The sequence below is a fragment of the Pieris rapae genome, chromosome 1 (genome assembly GCF_905147795.1).
Source record: "Pieris rapae chromosome 1, ilPieRapa1.1, whole genome shotgun sequence".
Lineage (NCBI taxonomy): Eukaryota > Metazoa > Arthropoda > Insecta > Lepidoptera > Pieridae > Pieris > Pieris rapae.
In genome coordinates this window covers 4,313,190-4,327,326 of record NC_059509.1, presented here as the reverse complement: position 1 = coordinate 4,327,326, position 14,137 = coordinate 4,313,190, and the positions used below count along the sequence as shown (strand labels likewise).

The following is a 14,137-nucleotide window of genomic DNA, read 5'->3' as shown; positions in this document are numbered from 1 at the left end:
TTCTGAATCTGTTTCATGACAATTTTTAAATGTAAAAGACAAATAGGTGATTAGCCTCCAGTGCCTGACACACGTCGTCGTCGTCGTCGTCACATCGTTTTAGGTCTAAGACATGTCGGTTCCTCACGATGTTTTTCTTCACCTTTCGAGTAAATGTTATATGCGCACATAGAAAGAATGGTCATTGGTGCACAGCCCGGGATCGAACCCACGACCTCTGGTATGAGAGTCGCACGCTGAAGCCACTAGGCCAACACTGCTCTATGGTAATATCGAAGTCTAAAAATGGAATTCATGCAAAGAAGAAACTAAACTAAATGAATACTACTATTGTGTAACATTAACAGTGTTGACAGAAAGGCGTTAGTCAGCAAAACAGTATTAAGACCAAGTTTATTCGAGTCGTTGGGTCCAACGTGAAACAAGGTTATATCCGAAATAAGGAGTATTTAGTGTCATTAATTACGAGTGTCGCTTCTGTTTAAGCAAAGCATTTATTAATCTGCCTGGAGTTTATATTTAGATAGCGTCTTGTTTTAATTAGGTAAATGATTGGGGAATTGGAATAATCGATGGGTAAAATTCTCTTTCAGAGTAATTTTTAAGATAATTATTAAGAAAACATGTACAAATAGACAATTTGATGTAGATTTCGAAAACAATTAAAATTAGCTACAAATTCACGACAGCTGCTGTGAATAATATAAATATAAACTAAATAAACAGTAACCAACCCAAATGATAAATCATTCATCATCAGTCATCTTTATCGTCTATATGAAATATAAACAATATTTAATTTTAAAACGTAAATTAATTTAAAAAAAATACAAATACACTATTCATTAATGTTGTATTGAAACCTATTTTAAAACACAGCCGACCAACGGAATTGCACAATACACACCTTTATGTGTGCAACTGGACACTGTATTCCCGTGTCCTGGCATTGTGACGACTCACCAGATTGTCCAGACGGATCAGACGAACACAACTGTGGTAAGGCTGGGTACAACCTGGCTGGGAATCACCGCATGGTCATCGCATATCATTTTTAGGTGAAGGTGCCATAATTGATGAGTCGACATTGAAAACGCAATCAGAAAAACCAACTAATTTACAATTTCGGCCAATCCGGTCCGTTAGACGAAAAGAACAAATTATTAATTTGAAGGGTTGTAAAATTTAATAGTCGCTGAATGAATTTATCAAGTCAGCTAAAAAGTTTCAATGAATTTTTAACTTGAATGGGTTGAATGGGAAAATTCAATTTCCTCTGGTTATTACGTATCTTATGGCCGCTGACAAATGAATTTTGTCGCAGCGTTTGCAGATAAATTCAATTCATTTCAAGATTAGAATTTTGCTCGCACAGTTATTGCATATAGAATATCTTAAAGTCAGTCAATACATTTTGGCTTGACTTGTGATATGTCTTGGGCTTATTTTAAGGTAGTCATTAAGTATTCATAGATTGATCATTCTTATTCAGCATGTGCATGGTATTGGGTTAACAGAAGTGGAGGTTTGCGGTCCAGAGGAGTTCACTTGCAGAGGCACTCAGGGTGAATGTGTGCCTCTAACATGGATGTGCGATGACAACCTCGATTGCACTGATGGGTCAGACGAAAAAGCATGCAGTAAGGCTTATGTTTTTATATAACGTTTTGTTTGCACAGATGAGCTGCTCAGTTTTTATGATGAAAGGGAATTTTAAGTTTTGAAACATGCTTAAATTTTTTAACTAAGAAGAATAGGTGAATGAGTGATTAAAGTAATTAACAAGTGTAATAGTGTAGTGATTTATATGTTATTTAATTTATGAATAAATCGATACAACATCTATCAGATCAGAACTATCCACTTACACAGTTTGTACATCTACGTACATATGTCAAGTATATAACCTTTTTATCCTTTATTCAATGTCTTGTCCGTACAACTCAAGAAAGTCGACAAATATACTTAAAATTAAGCCCCCAAAGGCTCGTAATTTGTTCTAAATGTGCTTATTCGTTTCTGTTTACCAACAAATTTATTTTTCACAAATTATATGTGTATTTCTCCCTTTTTCCTTATTCGCCATTTCTAATCACAGGACTATTGAGCCTGAAGTCAATTTGTTCTTGTATTTGTTTAGATTTTTGTTGAACTAAGTATTTATTAGATAAAAACACAAGCTGATTTCTAAGCGAAAATATATCATGGTCCGTATTCCTTTCACTAAAATTTACATTTCAACATTCATGAACATTTCAAAACGTTTGCATTGTTACATATGAATTCTAACAATTGGTTCTCATCAATTTACACTTCACTAAACATAATTGGTAATGTTCTGCATGCAATCGACCATAATAGGCTTAGAATAAAATTATGTATTATGGCAATTAATTAGTTCAAAGAGCACACTTTGCTATTTAAACAGCTGAAATTTGGTATTAAATTCATAGGTTTTATACACAGGGCCAGACAGAAATATTTCCCAAAACGTATTTTAAGCTTAGGTATTAAATTCTGCCCGTGTAATCGCTTTCCATCCCCCATCTGTATTAAAACGATGTTTACAGCCATTTTAATCAGGATATATTCTCCATGGTAAAAACAATATACTTTTTCTGTAAAAGTATATTCAGTTTTAGGCAAGATGTAATCAATCATTGGGGGCCGAAGCTCGATATTCTATCGACACTCTATCCGTCTTAGAATACTTATCTTACTGGCACAGCGTCTTGAATTGAACGATGACCGAGCAGAATTTGCTTAGTGAGATTAAAATATTTCATAAACAGCTCACGTAATACATATGTCTGCCAAAAGACAAAGCGTTGTGTATGCAACGAGTTACTTAATTAAGAAAGCCTGCCATCTGTTTGCTACAAAGGAATACGACTGGATTAACAAATCGCATTTAATTGTAATCTAGCCGAGTATTTAGTAAAGAATGATAAAAAAGTAAACTACTCACAACCGGGCCTGCTAAGTATTCTAGTGAACAAAAGAATTTAATTAAATGAAGGAAAACCCACGTCCGACTAGTGGAAATGATTCTTCTTAGACCATTACGTTCATGAGATTTGTTAGACTAGGTAGTTGAGTATTAATAACAAACGTGTCTGATAGCGTTCCTCAGCTAGATTGTTTGTGATCATTCTCGCCCGTTTTCTCATTATCTAACCTACGGACTATTCTTATTTTCTCGCCTTCATTACTTGGCCACTTGAAGCGTGCCTGCGGAACGTTTTAACAATGCCTACGCCTCTTTGCCAGCACTTTCTTCAAATTAGTCTTGCTCTTTGAACTAATTAAGGATTATTTGAGTGATTAAATGTACTCTTTTATACGCCATTAATGTCTGATTATAATTTTTCTCTTAGATGAAACATGTCGTTCTGATGAGTTTACATGCGGTAACGGAAAGTGTATACAGCAGAGATGGGTTTGTGATGGTGATGATGATTGTGGTGATGGAACTGATGAAGTAAAGTGTCCGGCGCCAACCTGCCAGCCTGTAAGCCACTTCTCCTGTACTGATGGTCACTGTGTCTCTGCGAGGTGGCGTTGTGATGGTGACGTAGACTGCCCAGATGGAAGTGATGAAATGGTGAGTTTTCATTTTATATGTTTTTTATTTATTGGTATAATGTTAAATATTTAAAGTTACACTATATTATCAAACGCTCCAAAGTGTATTTTATGCTTATAAAGTTTCATTAAGTATTTAACTTTTTTTTATACGTATATCAATGTATAAAATGTAAGAAAATATGTGCATCTGTCCATCATATATATTTATATAGATTTGAAAATTTTCATAAAAGATATCGTTTACATGATGAATATTGTCGTGTCACAGTATTAAATCTTCAACCGTAATTTGTTTTCCTAGAACATATTCTTATTACTAACATCATTTTTCAACTTTGCGAAAGGATTCTTTAGATATGATAGATGTGAATCATTATTTAGTTATATAACGTCTGAACAGAAGAAAATATTGTTATAACGCTCGTAATTGTTTTGGGTATAATGAGGCGTGTTGCTGTACAAAACTAGGTTAATATATTTAGCTTTTATTACTCCAAAGATACATAATACGTTGGTTGTAAGTGCTTTAGTACATTGCCTGAGAGTTAATGCACTTAAATGGTGCAGAATAATCTATATAACGGCCTAAGAGTTTATTATTTGTATTAGACGATCTAGTCTGCAAGTTAAACCGTAATTACTTTTATTGCTTTTATATGTAATATAGCCGACACTTAACAATTCAGTAAAATAGATTAATTAAAGAAAATATAAATGTATACCACTGCGTGGATCCAGCTATAAACAGAAGTTCCACTAACTCGACTTCTAGCGTACTGTTAGCAGTACTGTATCGTTGTTCGGGGCCTTTAATACTACCAAAATTTTCCAATTATTACCAAAAACAAGACCTGGCTGTATGTACTAAAGATATCAATTAACATCAGTTGATACTCCTGCCCATTTGCCTTCTATTACATAGGCTAGCCTTCGGGTAATACCAATGACCCCGTATTCTGTAAAAAATATATTAAAACGTGATGTGAATCTTAAAAGTTGATATAAAAAGTTTCGTCCCTCCTTATTGAGAAAAGGATTACACTTGAGACCGTATTCATACTGTAAAATGTATAGATATTAAAAAAATTGGTTTCCTAGTCTACAGGGGCCTTCAATGACAAAGGAATGAATCCGGAATTCGAGGTGCTTTATAAGTTTAATAATACACTTACATGCGGTGTTAAGTTTTAAGTTTCATGCTCTCGTCTTTGAGCGTTGAGCCTTTGGCATGAAGTGGAAAACGAAAGGGGTGTAATACAATCGTAACAATTAATTTTTGTACGGAATACTTGGTTAACGTTCTTTGGAAGTATTTTCTCTAACGACGTTTTATAATAAGTCCGATATGGCTCGATTATATAAAAGAGCAGTGTTTGCTTCATGGTTTTGGACAGCGACTGTCAAGTCAAAGTCATATAGGTAACATAATGTAAACTTATGAACGTCAAAAAAAGAGAAATATACAATAAATGAATCTAATTTTACACTTAGAATATACAACTTGAACATAGTTATCGATTTCCTTGCCACCTAGACCTAACTTTACGATCTCGAATTTAGGTGTTGGTGTGCGCGCGCATCGTAAAAATTCACTATCATAATTTTTCTCCATCGCGCCAAAAGAAAGTATAACTTTAATAATTATTTAACTATCAAAAGATAGTTTAATGGATGACTCTCAGTCATCACAGCTGTTCAACTTTAAACGGTATAACGGTATAACACCTCGTTAATTTTAAACCATTGTAATAAGTGCTTTCCATACTAATTTTACTTCCAATTCCTGTCCAAAAATTCGTCGTAAACTCTTATAAAACGTTCATTTCAACGTCTGCACTGACTATCAATGTTTTAAATGTAAATATTACGCAAACCAGCTATTGGCAATATCAGCAATATAGACTGTAATTGCTAGCAAATTACAGTAACCATTCAGGTATGATATAACTCTTGAGCGATATTAAATACTAAAACCTATTTTAGAAGGCTGTTTTGCAAGATATAAACAAATGTTACTACGTGCATGGCTAACTTTTTAATACATACGGTATATAGCCCATTACTTCAATTCACAACGGAAACAAATAATGTTTGTATTGATAAGCACTAAACGTTAAAAAAAGTTAAAATATAAAAGTCTACATTTCTTATTGCGTGATGAAGATTGTCCATACTGCTATAGGTATTTAAAGGTGGTAAAACTTTAAAGATATCTCAGTTGTTAATAATATAATTTATTGACAATTAAAAGAATACTTAAAATTATTTTTTCGTTGGTTCGTTTTTTTGAGGATACTTAACGAGAAAATATATTAAATACTTCCCAGTAATGTTACGTGTAATAATATCCTAGTAAATAATATTGCGATATTAGATATAAAATGACCAGTATTATTCATCGTTGCTCTAGTTTATAGCGACAGGTATATAAGTGGATAGTAGCAAACGTATAATTTAATATATAATGAAACATAACTAATTTAATTGCGCTAAACTGCATAAGCACCTCAGCCAATTCATCCTCAAATAACACAGAGTAGTAAAGTTATATGTGCAATTTTCCAGGGCTGCGCATCGACACCAAGAGTGACATCACCCTGCATAGCCACAGAGTTCGAATGCCGCGACCGCATGACCTGTGTCCACAAGGCTTGGGTGTGCGACGGTGACCGTGATTGTCCAGATGGCGGTGACGAGGACCCTTCCATCTGTAGAGGGAACTACACTTGCCGACTCGACCAATTCCAATGCAAAGATCATAGTTGTATTCCCGGATCGTTGTATTGCAATGGCGATAAGGACTGCCCTGATGGAAGCGATGAAATTAATTGCAGTAAGTATTTATATTCTATTTCCTAGATTCCAACAGACCCGGCATTATAATTTTTGTTGGAGAAGTTATTTGTATGAGGAAATCATCCTAAACAATTCAGCTTCTAATATACCCAGTATTACGATGTGTGCTAACGCCATTAGTTATTACTTGCTTATTAAGAACAATTCCAATGTGATAGAACCAAGATAATAATAAATTTGAGTTAAAGCTTGAAGATAAAAGGGATACAACTCGACTTTTATTTATCTACAGTTGTGGTTAGTATACCTAACGCGGCGCGGGGATTTTGACGATAGAAAATATAAAGCCTAAATTGTGTTCTTAGTTATAAACTAAGATATTTATACGTTCTTGATAGACATGTGTGTTTGTTTTTATGTTCTTTTTTAATATATAACTATATTTCTATATCTAGCTAGTATATTTATAGCTAGTTCAGTAAAAGTAATGACCATTTCAAATATTAAATTAAAGCACAGTCTTGTCATGAATTCACTTTTACCCCTTTTTAGAAAAAGGTAGTTCATTACTGTCATAGAAACGAGTTTAAATTAAATTTCGCTACGCCGTTGGGCGGGCGGCGAAGTTACAAGAAAGAATAACAATATACATTATTTTTTATTTATTTTGTATAAACGATTCAGTGTTTTGTTTACCGCTGTTTTTTCTTAGAATTTAAATATAGAAGCGTTTAGTCACATTTAATTTGTATGGTGTGTCTATTCATCAGTGTATGAAATGTTTAATATCCATTTAGAACCAAGTAATTATTTATAAAGCTTTTAATACTTTTTTTGGTAATTTCAAACGCATGACATTTGGAATACTCTAGAGGATACCCTAACCTAATGGATGAGACGAAGTTGGAATTGTCATGACTCTTGATAAACAATAAATAGTCTACTCGATTATAGCGATAATATTAAAACAATACTCTTTTGGCGTGAGTCATATTAAAAACTTATTACATAAAATGCGTAATACACGACTGCACTAGTTTTAGTTATCAATCATTTCCGAACAATTTAAAGCTCAAAATGATCGTTTTGCCATTCAACCGTGATTAAACATACTACGAATATTTACTAACATCGCCCATAGAATATTTGTGAGATAATCCTGCGAAATAGCGCTTCGCTCCATATTTTCTCCGGCCTCGGGGGTGTGGTGTGTAAAGATTGTGATAATGGGTCCCCGTTCTCCCTTACCGGAAATATTTCCAAAAAAGACGCCATTTTCTCCGACTCCCACGTTAGATATTATTTTTCGTTTCGTTGTTGCTATGTATAAATAGGCTCAAATACTAATGATTACTATAGGACAGAGAATATAATCTGTGGCAAATATTTTATTATATATGATTAATGCACTATGTAAAATACGGTCATACATATATGAATATATGTGCAATTATTATTATTATAAATTAAAAATATTGTTGTAATCTCTTCACAGTTTACGGCAAGCACGACCAAGTTCTGTCTGTAGTGAAAGGATTAATTAAAATAAAAGTGTTTCTTTTGAATGTAAAATAATCGCGTAGATAATACATAAACTGAAGTAACATCAATCATAATTCTAAATTTATGCAATCAGTAAATCGTTAATTAATTTTTGACATTTGATGTGATTGATAGCTAAGGCGATATATTTAAAGTATTACAATATAATCTATTATATAATCTCTTAAGAGGGTTTATTAATTTTATTATAAATAATGAGTCTTAGTCATATCTATATTCTTATTTATTTATTTACACTTCGTTGCTAGAAAGAAACACAAATAACACAATATATATAAATCACAAGGGATGCAACGGGCGGCCTAATCGCTAACAAGCGATCTCTTCCAGGCAACCCTAGTAAGAAAAGAAATAAATAAAAAAATGATGAGTGCAAGAAGTGCATAACCAGAAGTTATATAAAAAAACAAAATAAATTTATATTAATCTATAGAACCTTAATCTATTAATAACTATATATATTATAATAACTAACTAAAACTAAAAACCTAATCTTACAAATTCAAGAATAGCAAATAGTGAATTACATTTACAAAACGAACAGGAGATACAAGAATTACACAGATCACGATTGATTGAATTTATTCAAAGATTACTACGTAAATGCTTGTTTTTCAGCAAAACCGAAGCCGATATGCGACAAAAAGACCGAGTTTGATTGCGGCGATGGCATGTGTATACCAATGTCGAAGCTCTGCGACGGCAAACCAGATTGTCCCAACTTCGAAGACGAGCCACGTGACAGGTGCGGCGAGGACGAGTGTGCGAAGAACAATGGCGGATGTCTACAGAAATGCGTTAACACACCCGTCGGTTACTACTGCGATTGTGACAAGGGGTACAAGCTTGTCGATAATAGGACTTGTGAGGGTGAGTTATTTATTTATTTATTTATTCGGAAACCAAACAGAAACATCCTTATAATAAAAACAAAGTGAAAAATTAAACACAAAACAAACCCACTAGATGCATCCACAATAGGTTACACTTATACAACCATATGATACAAACAAAATAAAACATGACAACAACACACATAATAATAGAGTTAAGACATTAACAGTTGCTTTATTTTATCCCTGAACAAAGCAGTAGTGGAGTGCGAAAAAGGGTCAATGTTTTTGATTGAATCTAAAGAAGAAGTTAAGGACCTATCCAGTCGCAAAACTCCAAAATGCACATTGTTTCTTTCCATTTTTGTCATTGTTTCTTAATGTATGGAAAAAATATATGGTGGAGTATGTGATGGATATGATAGAAAAAAATCTAAACATAGCTAATTTTTGACACTTTGAATTTATTTTATGACGAAAATTTATATAGAACATGAAATTTACTCGATACATTTTATCGCCATGTGGTGCCATCTGTTGACATCATTTTACTTCGAATACGTGTCAGTTCGAGAAATCCATTTTGATGTGAATGAGTTGATGCATAATAACTAAGCTTTGATCTTGATCGAAAACATGTGTTTTCTCATCAATAATGTTGTTTATCAGAAAGTTCTTTAACATGCAGTATCGCAATTAGCACTAGAGAGAAGAGGCCTAGTGCGTAAAACTCCTATTCTTCTTTCGCAATGGCAAACAATAAAACATTTCTGTATTTATGTCATAACTTAATAAAATCTTTAATTAAGTTTATCTAAAGTTACCGCAATATTATTAGACCTTTGGGCAAAACGATGTTAGACTGGTATTATTGTATAAAAATGTTTATACAGTTTTAATTAGCTGATATAAAAACCGTATGCGTATATTATCAGTAAAACGAACTAAACCGACGAGATTTCCACTGCCCTTCCTGGTATTTATATAATGTAATTTGACGTTTCGATGGCTATAGGTTTTTGCTATTTGAGTAAATAATAATTCCAGTTTATACATATTAATGTTCATTTAAATATGTAGCACTAACGTTTACTGAATAATTTATGTGCTAATAGTCATTTCAGAAATTATGTTATGCAAGATTTAAAATCGATTTTGTTTTGATTATTTAGAATACTGATTATTAAATTATATATTTATGAAATGTATCGCTAATTTATTATCTAAACAATAACTATGTATTCATAATGAAATATTCGTTTATAAAGTAAGCGAAGCAGTACGAAACTAAAATTATTTAGAGAAATAAAATAAACCATCCAATATATAAACCTGACAAACTTCAAAGCTCGGAAAAGCGTATTTTCGTTTTTCATTTGGCTAAGGTTAGAAAAACAGTCCTCGTATGACAGAGGGTAATTGGTATTAGGGGCTATGTAAATATTGAACGAAAAAACAGGTGAATTTACTAACGAGTGACATTGTTCAACGTTAGCTTAACTAATAAATTAAATAAAGGATTTGAGGGTTATTATTCGAGTAGGCATCTGTTAAAAATATTATTACATACTGTCAAATAAAATATTTTAGATAGCATGTTTTATATGTAAGTTTTAGAGTATAGCTATAGCTAAAATTTAAAAAAATATCACATTGATGATTTAAAATCTTTCACGGTCCGCATCACAAGAACAAGCGAACTGTGGAATCCACTTCCGGTGGAGGTCTTCTCAGGAAGATACGTTCAAATAGACCGTACTCCTGTCTCAAAGGCCGGCATCGCACCCACTAAAATGTCCACGGTCTGATGATTAATGTGATGAGTGATGGTGTCCCTTTTTAGGCTTACAGAAGGCTCGTTTGTCAGTGTTCAAAAAGTTTAGAAATAATTTTAAATTGTCAATGGATTTTCTGTCTTTCAATCTTGGATATCCGTTCTATTTTGTAAGCGTATCGTAATTCGAATATATATCATTGATTTAACCTCTAGTCTATCTAATAATGATATATATATATATCATTATTAGATAACCTTAATATAAGATTGGTTTTAACCTCTACGTACTACCTATTACGTATTCTTTGGTATTCATATTTAACGTAAAACATAAAAATAATTTCTATATAAGTTCCTGATTGATGAAAAACGTAAACAGACGCCACAGACACAAAAAATAGTCTATATAATTATGGTTCACAATTTGAAAACTAAAAGTAGATTTAATTCCAAATTAGATATTGATCCAAAATTGAATCAACACAGTACTAACATGATTGAATGTCTGCGTGAACCGCAGACGGAGGACAAATAAATTCATTTACTTAGTTTAAATAATACTACATTCACTTGTTTATTATAAATTCCAGTACATGAGAAATGTGTTTGTTAAATACAGTTCAGTACTTCAAATAATAAATTTTGTCTAATAATAATTTGATGAGAAACATAAGACATATTAAGTAATAATTATTTCGGTAATTTCTATTTTGCCAATCTAAATATGTTAATAATTATTCGGTTTAATGTCTCTATTAAGGAATGGTGAAATGTTAGAATCAGGGTGAAAAATAAGGGTATTTTTTTACATTCATATTAAAATTAAAATAAAATATGTTTTCCTAAAACGTTTAGATAAAAATGGGATACGGGGTAACCTTTAACACAAAAGCGACGTCGCCGTTTCGAGCTTAGGTTAGAAACACTCGAGAATTTAAATAAGAAAAGCGAAGCCGTAAAATAATATTTATTGAACTTATCACAATTATTAATTATATTTGTGTATTACAGACGTTGACGAATGTATGGACCCCGGCGCTTGCTCCCAAATGTGCATAAACGAGAAGGGTACGTTCAAGTGCGAATGTCACGCGGGCTACGCAAGGGACCCAAGAGACAGGACCCGGTGCAAGGCTACTGAGGGACACCCGTCGCTGCTATTTGCTCGGCGTTTTGACATCAGGAAAATCAGTTTGGATCACCATGAGATGGTAGCGATTGTGAACGACACCAAGTCGGCTACAGCCCTCGATTACGTGTTCAGAACTGGCATGATATTCTGGAGCGATGTCACAGATGAGAAGATATATAAGTAAGTTTTAAGGCATAGGTACACATACTGGCTCACTGGTGTTGCGTCTGACAACACAGGTGACACACATTACGCACTGATTTAAATTTTATCTGTGTTTAACTGATTATTTATTGCCATGCTGAAATACTAAATGTATGCTTTATATGACTATACTCGGGGCGTAACTTATCACAATTTAAGATTTCAGTATATGTGTATGAGTTTATAAAACTAAGAAAACAAGAATTTTTGCACATTTTGCACGATTTCAGTACGAGCTGTACTGAAATCGTGCAAAATACACTTACTTGTAAATGTACACGGTATATGTATACTTTGTTTTTATCATCAAATTTTTGTGATGTGAAACCCAAAAAGAACTGTATACATAAATCTAAGAATCATGTTTGTAATGTGTTAGATATACCATAAACGTTATCTTATAACGAAACTAAAGCTGTAGAAAATAATGTTTGGGATTATAAGAGTTTTAAAGTACAGGTAACGCCATCTAGTTACGGTAACCGAAAGAGAATAAATTTTCTGTATAGATCGCATATCGATTATCAACTTTAATTCCCCTAGATCCCTCTGGTAAATTACTTTTTTTCGGTTTAGAGAATTGACCTCGATTCGAATTGCGTTTGAGTTCACAAATGTCTAACATCCTTTTTTTAGTCTAAATTGCCTGTTTAATTAAAATATAATAATATGTATATTACAGAGCGCCAATCGACGAAGGCAGCCAACGTACAGTTGTGATTGGAGACCAGCTGATAACTTCAGATGGTCTGGCCGTTGACTGGATCTACAACCATTTGTATTGGACTGACACCGGGAAGAATCACATTGAACTATCTGACTTGCAGGGTAATATGAGGAAGATACTGATCCGGGACAAGCTAGAGGAACCCAGAGCAATTGCTCTCAATCCGCTTGATGGGTAATTTTTCCATTTCTTTTTTTAGAATAGTTTAAGTAATAGGTTTCTTAAATTAAATTTATGGAAATGTGAAATAATAGAACGTGATGCTTGACTTTTCTTTACCAATCACATTTGAAAATAACGATACGATAAAATGCGCCAATCATCAGTAAGCGACAAGATGCGCTGTTTTCATTTTCGACGTTTACCATTTTCTTCTTCTAGAAAGCCTTATGCAGGCTTTGAAAATGTGAGGCACCAACGTCTGAATCAATCGAATTGTACGTAAAATAAGATATTTTTTATGGAAAAGCAGTCCTATAGAAGTGATTGCAAGGGAAGTTTCTAGTAATATAGTAGTTTTAAAAGATAGTTTCGACTAAACAACGTGGACGTAATAGAGTTAGTGTCATTTAACATGATTTTTATTTATTTTTAATTTAGAATCGTTACTACTAGTATAAGCCAGAAGTTATCATGATGAAAACTTCTGTCATTGAGTGCCCAAATGTTTTAGTGCAAAAGCGACAAGACGAAGTTCGTTTAAAAAAAAGCTTACAAAACTAATCGAAATAGCTAAGTTTGATTAACCACGAGTAGATATATTTTTTATTTAATTTAAATTTGATTAACATTAACTTCATGCAATAATATATAAATACATCGAATATATCAGTTTAAGCTTGCCTTTTCAAGAGTGCGATTGTGTTTAACATGTGCTGATTTTATGCATATTACAGAAATAAATATGTATTATTAAATTTGGCGCTTTCTCTGTCCCTATGTCCCTTTGTATGCTTAAATATTTGAAACTACGCAACGGATTTTGATGCGGTTTTTTGTAATAGATAGGGATGTCCGTGATGGTATATGTCTATCTCTTATGGATAACCCACATTTTTATATACAACGTTCACAGATTTTCTGTAGTGTAGTATCAGCATTGCACCCGTGCGAAGCCGGGGCGGGTCGCTAGTATTATATAACTATAAGACATAACAAAGTAACATAAAAGGATATATTCCGTCATTTTAAAATCATTCGTTTTATTACATTTTAAAGCCTTTTCAGCCCTGAAGATAAAGGTTTGATCTTCAGCCGTGGACTATCTAGAGCTATATGCGCATCTAACGCATCGTACGGTGAAGGATACGGGCAGGCCATTATCCAAAATACAAGTTGATAATTCAGTACTTGTCTAAAAAAAATTATCAAATAAGGCCTAGAACCTTATGAGTTGCGTTGAGTTATTATTCTATATTATGATTATTTACGCTCTTAACCCATATATATTATAAAATAACTATTAAATTACTGAAAAAAAGTCAAAACGCTGAAGAAATTAATTATCCTAGATAACA

The 14,137-nt window shown here is 32.9% G+C and overlaps 1 protein-coding gene across 13 annotated transcripts in view; it reads left to right on the top strand.

Moving 5' to 3' along the window:
- LOC110994885 (very low-density lipoprotein receptor) overlaps positions 1 to 14,137 on the top strand; it is a 152,570-nt gene that overhangs the window by 124,544 nt on the left and 13,889 nt on the right. For 9 of the 13 annotated variants that reach the window (XR_006750492.1, XM_022261786.2, XM_022261783.2 and 6 more), the window contains exons 4-9: positions 1,518 to 1,640; positions 3,378 to 3,604; positions 6,154 to 6,421; positions 8,566 to 8,817; positions 11,569 to 11,869; positions 12,576 to 12,794. Coding sequence is in view for 12 of the 13 variants with exons in the window: in XM_022261786.2 (XP_022117478.2) it covers positions 1,518 to 1,640; positions 3,378 to 3,604; positions 6,154 to 6,421; positions 8,566 to 8,817; positions 11,569 to 11,869; positions 12,576 to 12,794 (1,390 nt within the window). In the remaining variant the exon portion in view is untranslated. Of the gene's footprint in view, positions 1 to 879; positions 1,000 to 1,517; positions 1,641 to 3,377; positions 3,605 to 6,153; positions 6,422 to 8,565; positions 8,818 to 11,568; positions 11,870 to 12,575; positions 12,795 to 14,137 lie in introns of all 13 variants that reach the window. The other 4 variants (XM_022261788.2, XM_022261784.2, XM_022261796.2 and 1 more) reach the window with 2 other exon arrangements.